Source organism: Thunnus maccoyii, chromosome 12, assembly GCF_910596095.1.
Source record: "Thunnus maccoyii chromosome 12, fThuMac1.1, whole genome shotgun sequence".
In the NCBI taxonomy this organism is placed as follows: Eukaryota; Metazoa; Chordata; class Actinopteri; order Scombriformes; family Scombridae; genus Thunnus; species Thunnus maccoyii.
In genome coordinates, this window is record NC_056544.1 from 31,637,022 (window position 1) to 31,659,938 (window position 22,917).

Genomic DNA, 22,917 nt, shown 5'->3' on the forward strand with positions numbered 1-22,917 from the left:
CTCCTTCATAAGGTAATTTATTCATGAACACTTATTATAAAACTTCTCTAAAATTCTAAATTTTCTAAAATTAATAGCATAATAAATACAAAAACAGGATTTTTAAGCCTCTTTCCACTTTTATTCAAATACAAATACTGAACTCTCTGCACATCCCTGATTATTAGATCTTTGTACAAGCATGCTGCGTGCTGATTGGCTCACTGACGCTGATGAGATTTACTCCTCAGGTATCAAATGACGAGACATTTTTCAGTATGGAAGCAGTTCAGTTGTTGCCATAAAAGTATCGATGTTCGTACACTCGTCTCTTCCTCTCCGTTTCACACTAAAACAGCATTTTTCCCGCCCAAAAACTGAGAAGTTCTCCAGAATGTTCAAATTTTAAAACGCCTGCTGTGTTTCAGTGTGTGTAAAGTTAAAAAATTAGGTTTAGATTTTGGATACAATTCTGTCCGACGTCATTATAATAATCATAAAATAAATATTTGGTCTGTTTGGCTCGTTAACAGATACATAGCTGAGATGCTACGTCTCCATTAAAACCACATTAAACACGTCGTTTCCACTTTAAAACATTGTTTTAAAACTGAGTTAATGCAGGTAACGTAGACGCAGTCAGCCAGTAAACATTTAGGTTTCCAGCATGTGATCAGTTTAATTAAAATAAATGAATTAAATGAGGCCTGTTTGGGGGTTTCTGCTGGTTCTGATTCATTCTGGTCTCAGAGATGAAATCGTTAGTTTGACTGAAGCTTCATGTTTTTATTGGACTCTTAACGTACAGATATCAACACGTTTCAATACTAATCAATACATGTTTTAACAAACACATCAGACTTTTAATTCTTTACAGATGTGATGATATAACTGTCTGCGTCTCACATTTATAAAAGTCATTCAGAGTATTTTTATATAATTAAATTTCACTCTGGAATATTTCCATTTGAGCGAGTGGAAGACACAGCGTCTGTGTTTGATCATAGAAGTTCAATAAAGATCTGGAACAAGATGATTGAGAGAAAACACACAGCAGCATGTGACCCTGACAGAGTGGAAGAACCTTTAACCTACTTCAGGGGAATATCAGGGGAAACCCAGATTTAAGAGCCTGGAAGTTGAGATGTGATCCTTTCTCTTCTATTGTCATCTTTTTTTAATCACAAAACTCCCCTAAAACATTTAGATTTTGGGCGTTTTCTCTTCAAACTGCGAGATGTCTGTCTGGTCGGGACTTTTTAGATCTTCATCCTGTCATCCTGGCGCTGACGTAGGTAAAGATCAACATAAAAATACATTATTTTGATTTATTCTTCTGTGTGTTTCACTTGCTTACATCTAATGTAGAGCTGCGAGTAACTATTATCTTCTATTAATCACTTAAAATCTGAAAACAATGACAAACGTCGGTCACAGTTTCCTAAAATCCAAAGTGACGTCTTCACCTGGTTTGTTTAACCAGCAGCTTTAAAACACAAAGACTCAAAGATGAGCGTCTGGAACATCTGACATTAAAAACAATTAATCAATTATCAAAGTATTTGCAGATTATTGTTCCGTTGATCGACTGATCGTTGCAGCTTTAATTTAATTCATTTTCAAAGTATCTGTTTTTTTTCTTTTACCAGTTAAACTCAGTAAAGTAACGGACCTGCTGACGCTGCACTTTCAAACCAACTGATAATTAATTAATAATTAGGCTTCGATCGTGATGCTTCAGGCTGTTTGATTCAGCAGCATCACGTTTCTGAAGTTACTGTATGAACATCTTTCCTGAACCTCTACAAACACAAAGCTCGACCGTCATCTTCAGCTGTTTTGTGTGACTGTTAAATAAAATATAATCCGAGCAGTTTGAGGAAATGAAGATTTAAAAAAAAAAAAAAAAAGAAGTTAACTTGATCAAGAAAAACAAGAAGACTGAAGGGCACTTTCAGTTTCCAGTCTCTTCATACGGGAAACCACAGTCTGCTGGTTTTGGAGTTTGGTGAGAGCTGATTGGCTGGTGTCAAAAGAAACTTTGTCTTCTTCTGACGCTCAACTTCCTCTCAGGAAGAAGAAGTCACCAACGAGAGAGAGAGAGAGAGAGAGAGAGCATGAGCCGTCGCCACGAAGACGAGCCCGACTCGACTCCTCTGAGCAGAATGCCCGCGTTGGAGCGCAGCTGTCGACTAACCAGCTGTTTGGTCCGTTTCTGAGCCTCCATCTGCTCGCCGCCGCCGCCCGGAGGAGGCCTGAGTGCGCCGGACCATGAGTGGAAGTAAAACCCCCCCTGAGGGCAGTGAGGGCCCGGTCCAGGGATCCCGTCAGGCTCTGTACCACTGGCACCGTTACAAGAAGCCCTGGAGGAGGGAGTCAGGTCCTGAGCAGCCATTGGACAGATACAAGTGGAGGACATCTGCTCGCCTGGCGCCTGAGGGCAAAGGTCACAGCGCGGAGCCCCGTCAACTGAAGATGCTCAGCTTACCGAGGTTCTCGACCGCCGCGACCCCTGTTGACCAAACCTCGGCGAGGACCGGCTCTCTGCGCAGGATCCTGCCCTTCCTCAGGTCCATGTCCGAGCCCGGGACCACCGCCGCCACCAGCGACCCGGAGAAGACGGCGCTCAGGAAGGCGGGATCAGACGCAGAGCGGCGAGCCCCCTCCGTCAGCAGCTTCATCACCTCGTTCCAGCGCAGGATCAGCAGAGTCCTCAGAGACGAACCCGAACCGGCAGGACCAGCGTCTGGTAGGAGACGAAACGTTTAATAAAACACAGACCTGATTATGAAGCGTTGAATAAAACATTAAAATAAACTCAGAACCAGAACCAGGTTTATTGCCAAGTAGGTTGTTGCCTCGGTGTTGTTGTGTGACACCTGAATTTAAATCAGGAGCGCAGATTGAAGAGCAGTGATTGGTCAGATCTCTGAGCTGCAACAGTAAATGAGTCTGCAGGTATTTTGCTGGTTTCAGCTACTCAGCGAGACGATTTAATACTTTGAACTGAATATATTTGAGTTTTTGACTGTTAGTCGGACAAAACAAGACATTTGAAGATGTCACTTTAAGTTGTGAGGAACTGTGATTGATGTTTTTCCAGCAGCCTGTTGCGGCCCGAAGCGACGCTATGAGACGCTGAGAGTGAAGCAGAACAGTAAAGTTGCAGCCGGACAGATAAACAATGAGCTGAAACTCACTATAAAGCTCCGTAAAGCCGAGAGGAGCTGCAGAGTCTCTGATAATTCTCTGTAGGTTCATCACTACGAACCACAACCAACACATTACACACTGATAAAGATCAGACTGTGGAGCTATAAAAATATAGATTAGAGCCGCTTTAAATCGCTGTTTAAAGAACAAATTTACACTAAATCCACTTGTTTTATGTGAGTAAATTAAATGTTGAGTCGTCTTTAGAGCTGAAATGAATCCTTCGACCTTCATCAGGTAAAATTCAGGACGTTTTTGTCTGAAACGTTGTTAATAAAACTGATTTTTTTTTGTTTCTTTCATGAGAAAAAACGCCTCAAATTCTCTGGTTCCAGCTGGTTGAATATCTTTGAGGTTTTGGACTTTAAAACGTCACTTCAGTCTCTCAAATTGCGACTGTGATTGTTTTATAGATAATTAATGGAGGAAACGATTGTGTCTTTATCAAGTAAAAATCAGAAAAAACAGAAAAGTTACTGAACTGCGTGTGAATCATCCACGTTTGTTATTTAATCTGATATATTTCATCTTTCACAAAAACCATTTCAGTCGTAAATACGCCTCAGATGTTGACTTGTAAACAATATCTACAAGTCTGAAACTCATAATTACAGTAACTCCCAGGTGACCTGAACGCAGCGTTACAGGTGGAGCAGGATTATCAAACTGACACTTTTGGAAAGGTTTTTTTAGGGTGAGTCAGTGTTTCTGTTTTTGTTCTTATCTGAGTTTTTGGCTCCGAGCGTCTTTCTTCTGCCAGCAGAACATGTTTCCTGAGGAAAAACCTCCCTGCGTTTGAATCTGAGAGGTTTTCCTCTGACTGACAGCAAGAAATCGGCCTGCAGCTGCTTCACAAAACATTTACATTCATGTGGTGTTATGACCTGATATGTGTGTGTGTGTGTTTAACGCTCAGCCAAGCAGCCGCTCTGAAGGTTAAGTTATGCTAATTGCATTTTCCACTAGAACACGGAACGATGTGCAGACGTAATATTTGGAGCCACACGATAATAAATGTGTGTTTTCATGCAGAGCTTCACAAACCGTCACCTTTGACTTTTAATATTTGTCTTATTCAACTTCATATAATTCATCACATATTGTTTGTTTGTTTTTTTTTTAAACAGAACAGATGACATGCTTTATTACTGCGTCAGTTTACACGGACAAACAGACGCCAGAAATTCATATTAAACTGAAAATCTACAACAAAATTTGCAATTTCAACATCATGCAGAAATCACACAAAACAATAAATAAATAATCCATCCGACCTTTTTTCTTCAGGCTTTAGGGGTAAAGCTTAAAATAAAACATTAGACTTTCTGACCTCTGGAGAAACTACATGAACATAGAAGTAAATAAACAAATAAACAAACAAGAACACTTTGGTAAATGTTCAGTAGTCTTCTTCAGATTCAACAATGGTTGGATTAATAATCCTGTAGTATAATCTCATTAATCTGTCATCGTTAAAACCATCAACATGCAGTAAATAACGAGACTCACTTTGACCTTCTGTCAGACGTTAAATGTACATTAATTAAGATGTTAGATGTTTAGTAATGGTGTTATTACTCAGCACCATCTTCATCTTCTGTTGTTGTTCGGGCCTCGTGTCCCTGCCGTTGACTCCGCCCCTCTCGCCATCTAGTGGAGGTTATAAAGTTGCGTGATTCAAACGGCGCCAAATTGGATCCCAGACAGTGACGGTTAAACTGAAGCTGCCGCGTTTCTTTGCACGCAAAAAACAGGTTCGATGTTTGGGGCAGCAGAGAATTAAACCCAACAGACTCCTCATCTGCTTCACACATTTCTAACAGATTTATTTTGTTGGCTGTTTCATGTGATAAACGCATTGCCTCAATGCTCAAAAGTGTAGCATAGCAATGCTAATGCTAACCGTTTCATGTTAGTGAAAGAAAGAAAACACTTAGCTTCGTAGTCTGGGAGGTATAGTTCAATAAAAACAGATATGTGTGGTCTACTCTAGTCTGCTAGTTAGCCGATTAGTCAAGATAACCAGTAGACTACTGGGGTAGTTGATAAGAAGCTCAAAAGTTTTGAATAGAAAAGCTAATGCTAACCGTTTCATGTAAGTGAATGGAAAATGCTAAAATGATTAGCATCATACTCCAGGAGGTATAGTTAAATAAAAACACAGTTTCAGGTGGTCTAACCTAGTTTGTTAGTTAGTGGATTATTCAAGCTTTCAACCAAGTAGGATCCATTTGATAGATTTGGTAGTTAATAGCAAAACGTTTAAGCTAATGCTAACCGTTTCATGTAAGTGAATGGAGAATGCTAAAACGATTAGCATCATACTCCAGGAGGTATAGTTAAATAAAATCACAGATTTGGGTGGTTTAACCTGTTTTGTTAGTTATTGGATTAGTCAAGCTTTCTAACCAAGTAGGGTCCATTTGATAGATTTGGTATTTTATTCCATATCTGCAAAACGTTTTAGTGAATGTAAAGAAAATAAAGTGGTACTTGAGCTGAAAGTGAGCTGTCAATCAAACGTGATCTGGACACGCCCACACAGTCCTGAGAGATGGTTTGAGCAGCAAATGAGCTGTTTTTGAGCTCAGTTTTCTAATAGTTAGTTGATATTATATATGCATTTTATTATTTCAAGCCACGTTTCCAGAGGCTTCAATACCACCTTGCTAAATTAGCTTAGCTGCTAGCATAATAAATACAACATCATGTATACTCAAACTGTCTGATCACTTCACATTTTGCTGAGGAAACGCTGCAGTACAGTCTGTTTTCACGTGACTGTTTGTTGTTTGCAGGCGTCTGTAGTTCAGGAAACAGGCTGGGAGGATGAGGAGGGGTGAGGAGGGGCTGATGCTGAGTCTCACTCTCTAGCAGCCATGAAAAGTTGTGTTAAGTTCCTGCTCTTGTAAATATCTCCTCCAACCCTAAAAACAAACTCAGAGTAATTATTATAATGTGAATCTGAACATCCTGATCCTGTAAATAATAAAACCCACAAACATCATGAATGTTTTTAACCTCAGGAATCTATTTCCACTGTTTCTGTAAGCAGGTTAAACACAATACAGGATCTGTTAAAACTGACATGTCTGTTTTTACACCAGAATATTTCAGGGTTTTATTAAACTGTTTCATGCAGACTTTGAGTTATTTTAAAGAAAAGAGCCGATCATCATCCGCTGTGTTATTATATTTACAGAAATATTTGTTCCACTTTCTGTGGTCGACCTCATTCAAACCGAGTTCTTATTAATACATGATGAACAAACTGAATCACTTCTTGTAAATGACTCTGCGTGACGGCATCAGTAAGAAATAAATCATGGCTGGAGGTCGCTCTGTGTGTGCGTGTGTGACCTCGTCTCTGCTCTCGTCCATCACCACGCCGACAACCGGCAGATGATCCACGTTTATCTGTCGCTTCCCAGCAGCCCCGGCGTCCGGTCCCGCGGTCACTGGAGCGTTCAGCGGTGAGGAGCCACTCGTGTGACCAAGGACGTAGAAAATGATTTAATTTAATCTCTCTGAGGCAGTGGTTTATGGGAAAGGTAGTCATGTGAGAAGAGGAGGAGGAGGAGGGTCAGATCAGAGTTATCACATGTCAGAAACTGAAGATGCAGCAGCAGAGTCCGACTACAAACACATCTGGATTATTTGTTTGGTCTGTAAAATATAAGAAATAGTGAAAAAAAACCAAAGAAAATGGTCACATTTAAGAAGCATCATTCATTATTTGTCAATAGACTAAATGGACGGATGTGTGTGTGTGTGTGTGCTTTCAGTGGAAGTGATGGAGGTTAAAATCCACAGTGTGTCCACACAGTCATTTAAAAGTCTGTGTGAAGCTTCTATTCAGCTTCAGCAGTCTGAGTTAGTCATATCAAGTGGATATCTGACACATTTACAGTCTTTGTGTTTCCCTGTTGAGCTGCAGGTGGAAGTATAGTAACAAAAAGAGGAACTTTGGCACTAAAAAGACTGTAACGTTGAAAGATATCTACTTGATTTGACTCATTTGGACGCTGAAGCTTCATATTAGCTTCAGATAAACTTGTAAATTAATTGTAAGGTCATTATGAAGGGATCTTCTAATGGTCAGTATGAACAGGAGCTTTAATGTTCATTTAGACTCCCGACTGTTGGTTTAACCCTCCTGATTCGTCCTCTCTAAACTGTTTCTCATGTGTGCTAGCATGCTACGGCTAAGCGGTGCGCTGCCAAAACATTCCGGGTGGAACTGGCGCTCTGGAATCATTGTTCCACACGTCAGAGGAAGAAGATGATGAAAGTGTTTTGACTGTAATCGTTTGGGTCACGGAGCGTATATGCATGTAAACCAGAGACAGAGAACATTAAACTAAAGAAGCAGCGTGAACGAGTCGCTTCAAGAAGAACTTTGTATTAATTGATGGATCCAGAGTCTAAATAGTCTCGTCAACTTTCAACTATTTTCCTTTTAGCTCCTTCAGTTTTTGATGTAAATTTGTCTCATTTAATATTTAATATTAAGATTATAACTATAATATTATTGATGTGGTGAGTGTGTCAGGTGTCTGAGAGTCAGTTTCTCCTTCTGACTGGTTGTGGTATAAATAGTGTAACAGTTGTTTCACTTTGATTCGACGCCTGATGAAACGTCTCTGAACTCTTCTTCTCCTCTACGAGTGTCGACCTGCTGACGCTTCAGACCGTCGATCAATCTTTGATGAATCTTTGATGAATCTTTGAGTCTTTATGAACTTCTCAGATGTTTGTTGTGATGGATCATTTTTCTACAAACAGCTGATCTTTGTGTGTTTTTTTTGTTTTGTTTTGAACCTGCAGTGAAACTTTGTAGTAAATGTTTGTGTGAACAGGAACTAGAGTTTAAACAGAGAAGTAGTGTCAAAGTTTCCAGCAGCCCCAGGGCATGCTGGGTAGTAAAACCACAGCGCTCTCACTTCTCCACACACACACACACACACACACACACACACACACACACACACACACACACAGACACACACACACACACACATACACACACAGACACACACACAGAGCCCTGATTCTGCTCTCACACTATGAGTTTAATGTGAAAATGAACAGCTACTGCTAATTAAAGGCTAACTAGCCTGAGTGTGTGTGTGTGTGTGTGTGTGTGTCTTCCTTTAGTATGTAAATACCCCCCCACTCTGCCCCCCCCCCCCCCCCCCCCCCCCCCCCCCCCCACATGGTAACAAAAGGATCACTGAGTTGTTCCTCTGAGCTCATTAACCCTTTAGAGCTCTGGCTGGCGGCGGTGGGAAAGTGGAGGCTCTTCCAGCGTCGGCCATGTTGGATCAACAATGTGAACACAGTTAAAAACACGTTGTTGTGTCTCAGACCATCATGTCAACACTGAGCTCGTAAACACAGAAGAAGATTGACGGGAGAGCTGGTGGACTGGGGTTAGCCTTTAGCCTTTAGCCTAGCTTGAATGCCGGCTCTATTTTCCACTCTTCCGCTTCCTTTGCACTTCTTTTTGGCGTCCAGCTGGGTGGTCGTTCTCGTGGGGCGACGCCGGGGTCTCAACTTCGCGGTAGGCCTCACGTGACCGCGGTATCACGGTAACGCGGTTATCGTCACTGCCCTCACAGTTCAGACTAAAACGTCACTTTTCCAGAATGTGTAAATGTTAAAAACACGCCGGCTTGGCGTCGTAGTGTGTACGAGGAAACGGAGCTTTGTAGAGACGAAACAGACGGCGAATCAGTTATCGACTGAGTCAGTCAGTGTCTCCGTCCTCTGAACTACAGCATGAAACAGAACCAACGGTCAACAGGGTTCAACATTAAGACTCGTCTGCTTGTCTGGGATTTATAGTTAAACATCATTAAAATAACGTGTCTTCATGTTCTGTCCGACTTTTAAAAAGAAGCTTTTACATTTTCAGAGTGAGTGAAGGAATCAGGAGACAGAAGAAGAAGAAGAAGAACTGCATCAAACAAAACAAAGCACCAGATTAAAAGCTGCTATAAAAGGACTCGCAGATCTTTTAATACAGATAAAAACATCACACAACAACTGTGTTAACATGTTTTCACAAGTGGTTAGAAGGTCGTTGACCTCAGTAACTGTGAACGAAGCACTAAAATAAACTGATAGTTTCACTTATTATGAAGCACAAAATGCTGATTCATCTGTCAGACTTGTTTTTAAGATACAGACCGATCGGTTCATCTATCATCCTGTTTATTTACATGTTGTAAATTTCTATAAAAACATGTTTATCATGTGTTTGTTTACAGTTATGACGAGTTTCACTTGTGTTTTTTCCTTGAAGGTTTGTTAGAGGAAGTTGTTTTTCTTGCCCTGAAGTGAACTCTGCTTCTATTCCTGCTGTCAGCCTGATGAGAGGTGACACTGCTGTTCACCCTTTGACCCCTGACCCCCGACCCCCCCCCCCCCCCAGCTTCTTCTCCATGCAGCCGCTGTGTTTGATTGACACTTCACTGACAGAATCTGCTTTGTAGATGCAAATGCAGGAGGAGACTCCTGCTGAAGTCAGCGTGTTTAAATATTAAAGTCCAGGTCACCGGAGGCTGAGCAACAAAGAGCCGCCATGATGGAGGCCTGAATATAAATTATTACACAGCGTCGAGGTTTTAGTGGCAGCTGGTTTACACGGTTTGCCTTCATAGGGTCAGGAAGACCTGGTCACATGACTCCAGTCATGAATCTGATGTCTTTAGATCAGATTTGAGTCGTGACTTCACTCGGAACGAGGTTATAAAACGCAGCGAAGACTTGTTGTCTCTGTTAGAAAACGGTTGGAAATGTTTCCAAAAGCTCCTCACAAGACAACGATACTCAGCTTATTATCACAGAAGAAGAAGAAGAAGAGAATCTAACTGTAGCTTCAGTTTCAACACACTGACTCTGTTTCTCTGTCAGTTGATGCTTTAATTCAATTTTCTTTATTTTGCACAAATAGCAGCTGCAGCCAAACAGAATAAAGTCAATAAAACTTGTTTGTGACCTTGTTTTTTTTTTTTTTACCAGAAAAACATCTAAAACTGTGAAACATTCCTCCAAATCAGTGAGTTTAGTTTCTCTCCTCACCTCACCTTTTAAGTCTGTCATATAAGTCGACCTCCAGAGCAGGTCGTCCCTTTAAATGGCGTGCGGAGACTGTTACCGGGACGATGTTGATGTTTCTGTGTGACTGAGCTGAGTGCTCGATCCGTCCTCACGACACCGCTCGCATCCCGACCTGCAGACCAGGCGGGTCAACTTTTTTAGAAATGATGAATATTTTGTAGAGTTTCTGTCTTGACATCTGAGCTTCTCTCTGTGTCTGTGATGATGATGATGATGATGATGATGCTGCATCGGAGGATAGTTTCACTGCTTTTCCACCGTCGTGTTTGTTCTTTTATATGCAACAAAGTTTAGTTTCAAGAAGGGAACAAAGACATTCAGAAAAACCCTCAGAAAAACATGTAAAATCTTCATTTTGTGTTATTGAATTAGAAGTTGGACCGTGTCAGGCTCCATGCTTGTGTTTTCCAGCTAATAAGTCCCAGATACAGGTCGTCTAAAAACCTTCACTCCATGCCAGTAACACTTACAATGATCCATGTTCAGCTTTCAGTTCCCTCCACAGTTCCCCCTCCTGGGAAAAAAAGCTCATTTTAGGCTAATTTTCCAGGAATTTAAAGGAATGTTGAGGGGTTAATTCTTTGAAATGAGACCAGTAGTTTCTCCTTCAGAGCTGCAGCGGATGAAAAGATAAAAAGTCTGACACATTTTCTAAACAGGCGCACAGCGTTTAACACATGAAACAAACACATAGAATAAAAGGTCTTGACAGATTGTTTCCCAGCAGAGAGGAAGCTGAACTCCTTTTTTTTTGTTTTGTTTTTTACAGTCTGAACGGAGGCCAGTTTGATAAAAACAGTTGTTTTCTGTCCCAGTCCGATCTGTTAATTGCTGTAATTTCCTCCTGCAGACAAAAAGCTGCCTGCAGCCGCTTTAACACCTCCGTCTGATCCCGTCGTCAACGTTCTCCTCCTGGAAGACGTTTAATGTGTTTCTGTGACGAGTCATATTAACCTGAATGTAAAGATCCTTTTATGTGCTGTTGTTGTTTTTATGATATTATATATAAAAACCCAAATAACAGCAGCAATTTATTCACATCATTACTGTGAGTTTTCCCAGTAGTCACAGAAACTGAAACTGACCTTAAAACACACAAAACAAAACATAATGAAACATGTCGTCAGCTTCATCTTTATTAAATGTCTTCACAAAGTCTTTGATCAGATGAAACTCCTGATTCAAGTCATAATTTGTCGGTTTTCGACTGTATTTTGGTCGCGTTTGGTTTGCTTTACTGACATGTTTTTGTATTGATGAGATATCAGCAGCAGCAGTTTAGATTAAAGATTAAAACATGATTCATAAAAACACACAGAGGAAAGTCTGATTTTAAAGCTGCAACTATTAAAATGTTGTAAATCGTTTTGTTTGAAGCATCTATAAGACGTAGACGTCACTGGTGTTTGAGTTGTAACTGGTGAAAAGAGTTAAATGATAGTGAAATGAATTGTTAGTGTGTCGTCTTTAGCAGATGATTCTTATTTCAATCTGCTTTATTTTACACGTCCTTTCATTTTATTTCTATATTTCCTGGAAATTTTCTGAATCATTTACAATAATTTTTGTATTTAACAGTTACATTTTTTGGACGTTTTACAGAGAAGTTTGGAGCAATTTGGTACAAATGATGAGAAAAACAGTGTTAAGTTGGTTTAGTTGGTCGTTATTTTTAGCTTGTTAGTTGTACCAAATTACATTCCAGCCTTTCTGTAAAAACTCCTGTAAATAAACCGTTAAATACCTGCAAATTACACGGAAAATTTCCAGGAATTTGTAATAAAATTACAGGTTAAAGATAAAGCGTTACCTATTAGTTTGCTGGAGAAAGTTTTGACATGTTAATGTCGACCTCTCGGTTCAGTGTGTGTGTGTTTTATCTGCTGCCCGGGTCAGTGACACACCCCTCTCTGTTCTCACTGTGGTTTCACCCGCCTGCCCCCCCTCCCTCATCCCTCTCAACCCCCCCCCTTCCTGTTGAATGGTCCCATCTTGATAAAGCCGTGATGTGATGTCATGTTACTGCGCTGTGATTGGAGGAAGCCTGCTGTATTTACTGGTTGCTACGGAGACCAGACCTGCCTGCTGCAGAGGGGGAATACAGGTCGACAGACAAAGCAGCCTCTGTTGGCCTGTTTTTATATATATGGACGTGTGTGTGTGTGTGTGTGTGTGTGTGTGTGTGTGTGTGTGTGTGTGTACTTTATCCTTGTGAGAACCTGTCTGTTAACCCTCATGAAGATCTTTAGGACTTTTTTTTTTTTGCTGCTCAGCACTTTTTTAACGTTGTCCTGTAAAACATGGAAAGTTTGGAGTTGTGTAATTCAGCTTTTCAAACCTGAGAAGTGATGAAACCTAAAAACTCCAGCGATGATTTGACACGATGGATAATATAACAAGCTTTTAAAATACAACACATTGTTAAAGATGAAACCAGTGGTTTCCAACCTTTTTGTCTTTTGACGTCTTACAAAAAGCAGTGTGTAGTCGGGGTCACATTTCACATGTCTATGAGTTGTTAACAGCTCCACCAAATAGTGATTTTTCCCTCTAAACTTCTCACATGCTTTCATTTCAATAAATGTTCAAATGATCCAATATTTCAGCAAAAATCAAAGATTAGAGAAAAAGTCCAAAAACTGAAAACAGATTTGTGTATCAGAACTTTGTTTTTTCTTCTTTCCTCTCCCATTAATCATCTCACCACCCCTCAGATTTATCTGCTGACCCTTTGGAGGGGCCCGACCCCTAGGTTGGGAACCACTGGACTAAACTAGCTAACTGTATATAAAGTAGTGTAAACTAGCTCCACCTCCAGCAGCTACAACAGTAACATGCTGCTCTAACACTGATGCTTCACTATTAATAATCTAATGATGTCATATATAATAATATATCAGTCAGAGGGACCAAACCACTACTTTTACTGCAATACTTTAACTACATCAAGCTCATAATACTTATGTACTTTTACTGCAATACTTTAACTACATCAAGCTCATAATACTTATGTACTTTTAGTGCAATACTTTAACTACATCAAGCTCATAATACTTATGTACTTTTACTGCAATACTTTAACTACATCAAGCTCATAATACTTATGTACTTTTACTGCAATACTTTAACTACATCAAGCTCATAATACTTATGTACTTTTACTGCAATACTTTAACTACATCAAGCTCATAATACTTATGTACTTTTAGTGCAATACTTTAACTACATCAAGCTCATAATACTTATGTACTTTTACTGCAATACTTTAACTACATCAAGCTCATAATACTTATGTACTTTTACTGCAATACTTTAACTACATCAAGCTCATAATACTTATGTACTTTTACTGCAATACTTTAACTACATCAAGCTCATAATACTTATGTACTTTTACTGCAATACTTTAACTACATCAAGCTCAGTAATCCCTCTCAATTATCACGTATGACCCACTAGCAGTGTGTGGTGGTGTATTTATCTGCAGAGACTCTGCCCTCTGCCTGTATTTTATTATTATTTCGCCGTGCTCAGGATGTTTCTGGGCGTCGACCTGTGGGCAGTGGGTGTGTAGCGCTCAGCCAATCACAGTGCAGGGTGTGAGGTTGGGACTTACAGCATAGCGACCAGCCTACATGGCTGTCTCTGTCTCTCTCCTCTGCTCCGCTCTGCTCTGCTCTCTGCTCTCTGTGTCATGGATGTATAAAGAGCAGCAGGTCTGTGTGTCTGTTGGGAGGGCGGGGCTGAGCTACACACACACGCTCGGAGCAGAGAGGTCACAGCGGACAGGATGCACCTCCCTGCAGGGTCGTGTGGGGGTGTGAGCGTGTTTATTTGTGCTTTAGAACATAACTGCAGTGAAACAATCAGAAAATAACTTTTTAATTCTCTGATTCACGGCTTTGTTCTTGCGAGCGCCGCTCCCATCATGTTGACTGGTATGATGTGAAACATGTTAAATTAAATTCTAGGTGGGATTAAAAAGGTCTTAAAACATCTTAGATGTAACTTAATGAATCTGCAGAAACTCTGTCTGAGGCGTCAGAAACCTTCAACATGTATTTTCTGACGTCTCTGCAGCAGCTGACGTTCAGCTCTGGAATGATTTTCCAGAGTGCTGAGTCAAAGGCAACAGGACATTTTGTCTCTCATCCCAAAGACATATTTAACTCAGGGACGTGTTGGCTTCCAAAATGTGACAAAGTGGGTAAGAATACACCATTTGTCCCTATTTTCACCATCAATGCCACATAGCTTATGAATGTAACCATGCTTGTTAATTGTTTGTTTAGTCATAGGTCCAGCATTAATATCTGTAACTTGCAGACACATACTATCCCGGGTTTGTTTATGGTTTGCATTACGTTTGGTTACAGTTCACATACCAGCAACATTTCTGGTTAAAGTAAAACACAGACAAGTATTGTTAAGTTCTGCATTTCATAACTTAATCATTTTCTTTGTTACTTACTGTACCCACCATGTGCTCCACAAACTACTTCCTCTATTTATACACTAGTTTATGTCATCAGTGATGTCACTGGGTTAGACCAAGTATTGGGGGATTTATGTTATTTCATTAAATGTTTGGTTTAGTATCGATATGATTTGTACTTGTTTTGGCTCAGGTTGAGGTTTAATACTGTGGATGTGTTTTGTGTAACTGATACTAGTAGCGTTGTTATATGCCAGGTGGTATAAGGGAAAGGACACCCCTGCAGTAAATATGGTTCTGCCTGGTAGATTGGAGGACCTATCTAAGGAGAGAGATGTAGGTTTAGAGGATGTCGGTGTAGCTGTGTGCACGTGATCACGCCTTAGTTTGCTCTATCCTGAGTTAAGCTAGTTAACTTTGATTTTGTTTGTGTTAATTTCATTTTTCGAGACACCTTTTCGTTTGTTTTTTGCTACGCTGGACTGAATAAATCAGTTTTTACTCATTCAACAAGAGAAACTCTGTTAGACTAGGCTCCTGAACAGGCCTCTATGTGGTTCTAGTTCAATCTTTTTCTGTTATTTATGTGTGTGTATAAACCAAATATATTAACAAAATGTTCTCATGGTTTTGACAGAGAGTGTAATTCAGCCAGTGTTCTGTTTAGTAGAACATAAACATCATTTTTTTAGGAGACGGGTTACAGGCTGATAAAAGACAGAGAAACCTGATACGCATGTAAACATAAACACAGAGTGAAGCTTCACAAGCATGAAAAGCATTTCGTGTAGTTATGTGTGTGTGTGTGTGTGTGTGTGTGTGAACTTGTACATGTGTGTTTGTGAGGACCTGAGGGGGCGACTGAGGACGTTTTTAGGGAAGTGAGGACGTCTCGGGTCACTTTCTGACACACCTTCAAAGGCCTGTTTGAGGGCTGAGACGCAGATTTAAGGTTCGACGTTTAGTTGTGATATTTACAGTCAGGGTTAGGAGCGAGGAAATGCAGCGTGTCAACGAATGTCCTCACTTACATAGAAGTACAAGTGTGTGTGTGTGTGTGTGTGTGTGTGTGTGGGTGTGTGTGGACAGGTGGTTGACTCTCCCCGGCTCTCAGACATTCCCAGCGGAGGTTTGGTCGGAGTCGAGTTTCTCTTCATAACCTTCATTCATCTGAGGGGGAAACTCGTCTTTCTTCCTCCCTCCTCTGGTCTCTGGTGGCCTCTGCAGGTGCAAACCAACCATTATTTTCATTATCAACTAATTGATTAGTAGTTTAATCCATAAAATGTCAGAAAATGGTGAAAACGATGATGGATCAGTGCTTCTCAAAGTCCAAATGTCTGGTTTTGTCCACAACCCAAAGATATTCAGTTTACTGTCATAGAGACTGAAGAAACCAACAAATATTCACATTTAAGAAGCTGCAATCAGAGAATTTGGACATTTTTCTTCATAAAAAATTAATTTAATAGTTACTCATGTAAATCCCAGTCGGTATGTTGCTATTCTGAGTCATTTTTAGCCAAATGACTATTAAAATGAACTGTTAACAATCACTTATTAATGGGAGAATGACATCAACACATATAGACCAGTGTTCCCACTGCGCTACTTAATGGTCCTCCAGTGAACAATCCTTAAAGAACTGGTCTGATGTGGCGTCACTGGTCAGTTTACCAGACTGTTGTGACTCAGCGTGGCTAACGTAGCAGCTAGCATCAGCACCACTATTCCACTAAAAATAACCTTTTTGTTCACGTGGTACTAACTTGATTTTCACGCTGTGGACGTTTTTAACACCGTGGCTAAAACGACACTTCTGACGCATCAAATGCATTTTCTCTGTGGCCTGTTCATTGTTTCTCCATGTCGTGAGGATATGAGAGCCGTGCAGATGGATGACGATGGGAGTCGATGACTTGTCGCTGCATGCATCAGCGTTTCCATCGTAGCGCTACGCTTAAACCCAAAAAACTCCTCACACACACTCTGACAAGCCTCAACACTGATGTCTTACACTTTTTTTCCACAGATTGAGATCGAGATTTGATTAGACGCATCCTGCTCAAGTGTTTCAGAGCTTTTTAGCTGCCAGATGTTCCTCTAACTGCTGTTTGCTGCTGGGCAGGTACAGCAGAGCGTCTTCATCAGGAGAAAACAGCTGCTGCAGCTGGAAACACTGAGACTGATGAGCTGCAAACAATCCAATCATTTCAGATCCTCAAATGGGAGAATTTGCTACTTTTCTTGGTCTTACATGAAAGTAGAATGACTATTTTTTAGGGTTTTGGACTGTTGGTGGAACAAAACAAGACATTTGATAATAACATATTAATATAGAGTCATTTTTTAAGAAAAAAAAATCTAAATTCTCTGTTTGCAGCCTCTCAAATGTGAATATATGCTGTTTCTTTTAGTCCTTTATGACAGTAAACTGAATATCTTTGAGTTGTGGTCAAAACAAGACATTTGAGGACGTCATGTTAGACTTTAGGAAACACTGATTCACATTTTCTGACATTTAAAAGACCAAACAACTGACTGATAAATGGAGAAAATCATCAACAGATTAATTGCTAATGAAAATAATCATTAGTTAATGTGATGATCTCAGTGACAGTGTTTTCTGACCAGATCATACGAAGAGGGAAATCTTTAGAGGCCTGAAGAGGTAAAAACTCTCCAGTTATTTACAAGAAATGAAGATTTGGAGCAGCATCTCTCCTGTCAATCATCTCATCCCATTTTTTTTTTGTGTTTTGCTGACGTTTTACAGACAAAACAGTATAAAAAGCAACTAATGAAGGTTTAAAAGTGATGAAACAGCATCTGTGGAGAGATAATTTGCTGAGAAGGAAACTAGATTTGAGTTGTTGCTCGAACTTTAAGGAAGAACTTCAAGTTTTTAGACGGAGAAACAGTCGAGTGTGAAGCAGCAGAGCATCAAACAGCTGCTGAGAGTCTGTGTGTGTGTGTGTGTGTGTGTGTGTGTGTTCGGACGTTGTTTCAAACCGCTCACGGTGATTTTCGGAGGCCGTCTTCTGATCTAGTGAATCATTTTCACGCTCCGTCATGACGTCGTGGTCCGGTCTGGTCTGACCTTTCACCAGGCTTGGATCATCCAGCGGCTCGGACAAATATAGAAACCTAATCCATCCGTCTGTCTGAGCAGGCAGGGAGGCAGCGGAGAGGACTTCCTGTGGACCGCCGCCGCCTCGCTTTGAAGGATCCCACACAATAAAAACTGAGACTGAGTGTTTTTAAAAAAAGGACACTGAGCCTGCAGGCCGGCTGGCAGCAGCTCCGTGAGGCTCGATGTCCACAAACAAAAGACTCTCAGATGGATAAAAGATGAAGTCTGAAGAGTTTAAAACAAGCAGAAAGGTCAACATGTGAGGTTTTATGATGTCATGTGTTGTGTTGAGAGCAAATATTTGACAAATGAGCCGAAGAGAAACTAAAATAAACCGTTGAAAAACTGAAATGCATTAAAATGTGTTTTCCAGTTTAATATATTCAGTAAAAAAAAACACTTTTGAAGTTCAATCATGACCTCAGATTTCTGATTAATAAAGTCAATTAATCACTTAGTGACAGATCTGCAATTTTATTGATTAATGTTGGTAATTTTTAAAGCAAAAATCTCCCAAAATGTGTCAGTTCTCACATCTTAAATGTGAATATTTAGTGATTTTCTTTGTCTTCTGTTTAGTTTAGTAAATATTTAAACAAGCAAGTCAGTGAATCACCTTGAAATTTATAGATTCATCAATAAATCCTGAAAATAATTATTCAAAAAGTAATCAATATTGAAAAAGAATCATTAGTTAATCAAGGTCCAGCTTCTTCTGGGGCTCTCGCCCACAACACATGGTCTTCATCAGTGGATAGAAGTTGCTTGATCGTCACCAGTTGACCTATTACCTCTTTGACCATTGAGCACACTCTATCCACCGATGAAGACTGTGAAATCCGGTTGAAAGCCCTTGAAAAAAAAAGCCAGTAAGTGGACCTTGAGTTAAGTATTTACGATTGAACGTTAAGTTTCATCGTCGATCTTGAAATAGCGGTTTGATAGTTTCACAAAAACAGTCTTAACTCAAGGTCCACCTGCTAGATATCTTCTGGAGCTTTCAGCCACATGTCATGGTCTTCAGTAGCAGATGGATGGAAATGGAAGAAACTGAGTCTCTGAACATTTTACAGCCACAAACTTCATCAGAAAAGTAACTAATTTAATACACAACAGCTGTGATTTATTGCAGATGTTTCACATGTTTGTATCACAACATGTTTAAATGTTTCATCTTCATCTTCATTTTCATCCTTTTAGTCCAGGTTGGTTTTAGCTTGTCGAGACATTTCACATTTAAACACACAACGTGATTTCAGCCGCTAGGCGTCTCAATCAAAACAATAACAACAGACGGAGTGTGATGACGGTGTGAAGCAGCAAGGGATCATGGGAGTTGTTGTCTTCGTTGTTAAATAAGCAGCTTCAGCGGGATAGGATTACTCCAGTGTTCATCATTCAGGATGTTTTTACCTGCAGAGGTCTCCTCCTCTCCAGAACAAACCGACCCAGAGATTAAAATCCTTAAAATACTAATTAAAGCTGTTTTACCTAAAAAAAAAAAAATCAATATTTCTCCGACGATGTTTGGTGACCACCGGACTTCCTGGAGGGGCTGTTAGCCGAGCTGCTGCTAACGTTTGTCCAGTTTATTTCTCTGATAACTTAAGATCCAGACGTCCAATGACTAAAATCCTTCTTCCGGCTAAAAGATATAGTTAAAAACCACCTAAATTTATCATGAAAATGTGTCTTAAAACTGAATAAAAGTCCATTTATAACAGTTTGTGTGGAACAACCACAACGCCGATGTATTATCTTGTATGTGTGTAAGTTACTCTTTGGTAGACGCCATTGTAGCGGACAAACACAGCGCCGCCGTATGCATCTGGTGTGTGTTTACTCTTTGGTAGAGGAGGTATGACGTCATCGACAGGCGACCAAATGAAACGGTCCGTTACTTTGATTAAATTACAGATTTCTCTGAGTTTGAACATTGTTGGAAACATTTGGGATAATGTAAGAACACAACTCAACAACATATATAACATAGGTCTAGTTGTTTTTAGACGTTTTAATGTGGAATAATTACATATTATAGCTTTAAATTAAAACTATCAACCTGCTGGATGAAAAGACATTAATTTATTCTCTGAAACATGAACATCGCTGCCAAAGCTTCCAATAATTTCACTTCCTGTTTGAAGAACAAAGAGCTTCTGTGAGTCTTAAAGGATCAACTGAAGCTATTTCAGTGGTTTTATATTGAATAAAGTAAAGTAACAGGAAGTCTCAGGGTTAAAACGTTGATATTCTGTGAGGCTCCTCGGTTCTTCAGTCATCCTGGGTGAGTGTTGGTCCTCTTGGAGCTGCTAGTTTAGCGTCCTGAGCTCCTGTAGAGGTTGCGTGATGTTGGCTCAGGCAGGTACGAGGTGTTACGTAAGGCCAGCAGCCGGCGGCGTGCCTCTCGTGTGTACTCAGCAGCGTGCCGTCCCCGTCTCCACTTCCCGTCTTTGTTCAGCTCTGCTCATCTGTCGGCTCGGAGGCGTCCACATGTCTCGCGGCAGACCTCGAGCTCTGCTAATTAGCTCGAGCTCGAGTCCCCCTCCTCAGAAAGACAGAAACGCCGGCCAATTAGTCGTCTTTTCTTCCTCTTTCGGGCCGCTCGCGCTCTCTTTCACTCAGCAGCTCTGAACAGGAGCAGGTGTGACTCCTCTCACATCTCTCAGGGGTTTCTGGGCCCGAGCTGCTGTGACGCGGGTGATTTACTATGCAGCCAGAAATAGGCTGCTGCTGTAGATCCTCAGCTGCTTTTCTGCACCAACAAACCCTCCTGCAGCTCCATGTGGCTGCAGCGCGTCAACAAAACACGCACATGATTCTCTTGTGTCTGAGCTGACAGCGTCTCAGCGTCACCGCTGCAGATTCCTTCTGTTTTATTTCCACTGTTGTTGATGTGATTTAGTTTCAGGAAGTACAGTTTTAAAAATGTGGAAGTTTACCGCAGCTGTTGAATGCTTCCTGTTCTCTGACCTGGATGATAAATCTGTAAATTATCTACAAATCGTTTGTCATCTGCAAACTCTGAAGTCATTTTAGTGACTTAACATCACCACTCAGGGTTTAAATGGACGTCCTGCGTCAGGTTGTTTCACAACTACTGAGAATAAGTTGTGTAGTGAGCGACTCAAACAGATCATCTCCACAAATAGACACTTTTTTTAATCAAATATTTCAGCTTCATGTGAATCACAGACTTATTTTCTGCATTTCAGCAACAAAAAGCTGCAACTGAAGTTTTTTTAAATGACTTTTTATGGCTTATTTTTTGCATTTAAAGTCATGACAATTCTTAAATGTAACATGACACTTTGGCGCCAGAAATACAAAGTCATCTCCACCAAACTGTTAAAAAGATGTCTTCTTAATGAACATGTAACAATAGAGACCGCAGCCCAAGTATCGAAGTAGTACTAGTATTTATTTTCTTGTAGAAGAAGGAGCGTTTCACAGTGCAACACGCAGGATGAGCTTACAAATTAAAAGCTCCTATAACAGGGTTTTTTACACCTTAAGTGGGCGTAACAGTTCTTTTCTTAATCTATCAAATACAGACTAATAGATAACATCATGTGTGTTTTCAGTTCTCTTGTCCAACTGGACCCCCAGATGACATGTCTCACTCTGTCTCCAATGAATTTTAATTTCTTCATCTTCCTCTTTACAAATATAATACTGAGCTTCCTTTAACCTTCGCTGATGAGTCTGCTGATGTTGCAGGAACGATTCATCATGATCTAGATAAAACAGTAACACTCATACACAGTGTAATCATCATTTTCATAACACAAACCACATCGTTTCTTTTAGCTTATTTCAACCAATCAATACAGATAAAAGGTGACCAATCAGCAGCTTCAGAAACATTTAACTTCATTAATAAATTCGTTAATCTGTCGACGGCTCAAACGTAGAAAACATGATCTGATTTTTTTCCAGTTTTAACCTGCGTCAATAAAACTTGCAGCTTCTGGCTTCTATCGACTGAAATCACTTAGTGCGAGAAAAAAAAAAAAAATCTCCACTAATGGTGAAATAATAATGTGTAAATAATCACATCCTGGACGAGCCGCTTCCTGTTGACGTCCTGCGAGCAGACGGAGCAAATGTGCTGGAGTTAACACTGCAATCAAACCTCCATCATAATCAATTAGAGTGTGTTTGTGTGTGTGTGTGTGTTTGAGTGTGTGTGTGTGTGTGTGTGTGTGTGTGTGTGTGTGTGTTTGAGTGTGTGTGTGTGTGTGTGTGTGTGTGTGTGTGTGTGTGTTTGAGTGTGTGTGTGTGTGTGTGTGTGTGTGTGTGTTTGAGTGTGTGTGTGTGTGTGTGTGTGTGTGTTTGAGAGTGTGTGTGTGTTTGAGTGTGTGTGTGTGTGTGTGTGTGTGTGTGTGTGTTTGCGTGTGTGTGTGTGTGTGTGTGTGTGTTTGAGAGTGTGTGTGTGTGTGTGTGTGTGTGTTTGAGTGTGTGTGTGTGTGTGTTTGAGTGTGTGTGTGTGTGTGTGTGTGTGTTTGAGTGTGTGTGTGTGTGTGTGTGTGTGTGTGTGTGTTTGCGTGTGTGTGTGTGTGTGTTTGAGAGTGTGTGTGTGTGTGTGTGTGTGTGTGTGAATGTGTGTGTGTGTGAGTGTGTGTGCGTGTGTTTGAGAGTGTGTGGAGTGTTTTCACAGCCAGACAAACGCTGAATGATCGCAGCACAATCAGGCGCAGTGAAAGCACCGTCTGTTTACTGGAGACGAGACGCCGCCGCGTACAAACAGACGGAGCTTTTGTTCAACACTTAACACTGATTTACTGTCTGAGACACACACACACACACACACACACACACACACACACACACACACACACACACGGCTCTCTGTGAGTTTATTAAAATGTGTTGAAGGAAATTTTGGGGGATTTTAAACCTCTGAATTCATCCGTTGACTGGCTGTATTTACTGGAAACTGACTGTGTTTCATGTTGATTTGTCAGTTATTTCATTTCCTGCTTATTTAATCTATAAACTGTCTCTGAATTCATAACGAAACCACCATAAT

The 22,917-nt window shown here is 40.5% G+C and overlaps 1 protein-coding gene across 3 annotated transcripts in view; it reads left to right on the forward strand.

Moving 5' to 3' along the window:
• The window catches only part of rasal2 (RAS protein activator like 2), a 93,162-nt gene that overhangs the window by 14,985 nt on the left and 55,260 nt on the right, over positions 1-22,917 (forward strand). The window contains exon 1 of one of the 3 annotated variants that reach the window (XM_042427745.1): positions 150-2,728. The exons of 1 other annotated variant lie outside the window; for it this stretch is intronic. In XM_042427745.1, coding sequence (XP_042283679.1) covers positions 2,251-2,728 — 478 coding nt within the window. In that variant the 5' untranslated portion in view covers positions 150-2,250. Of the gene's footprint in view, positions 1-149; positions 2,729-22,917 lie in introns of those variants that run through there. One more of the 3 variants, XM_042427744.1, reaches the window with a different exon arrangement.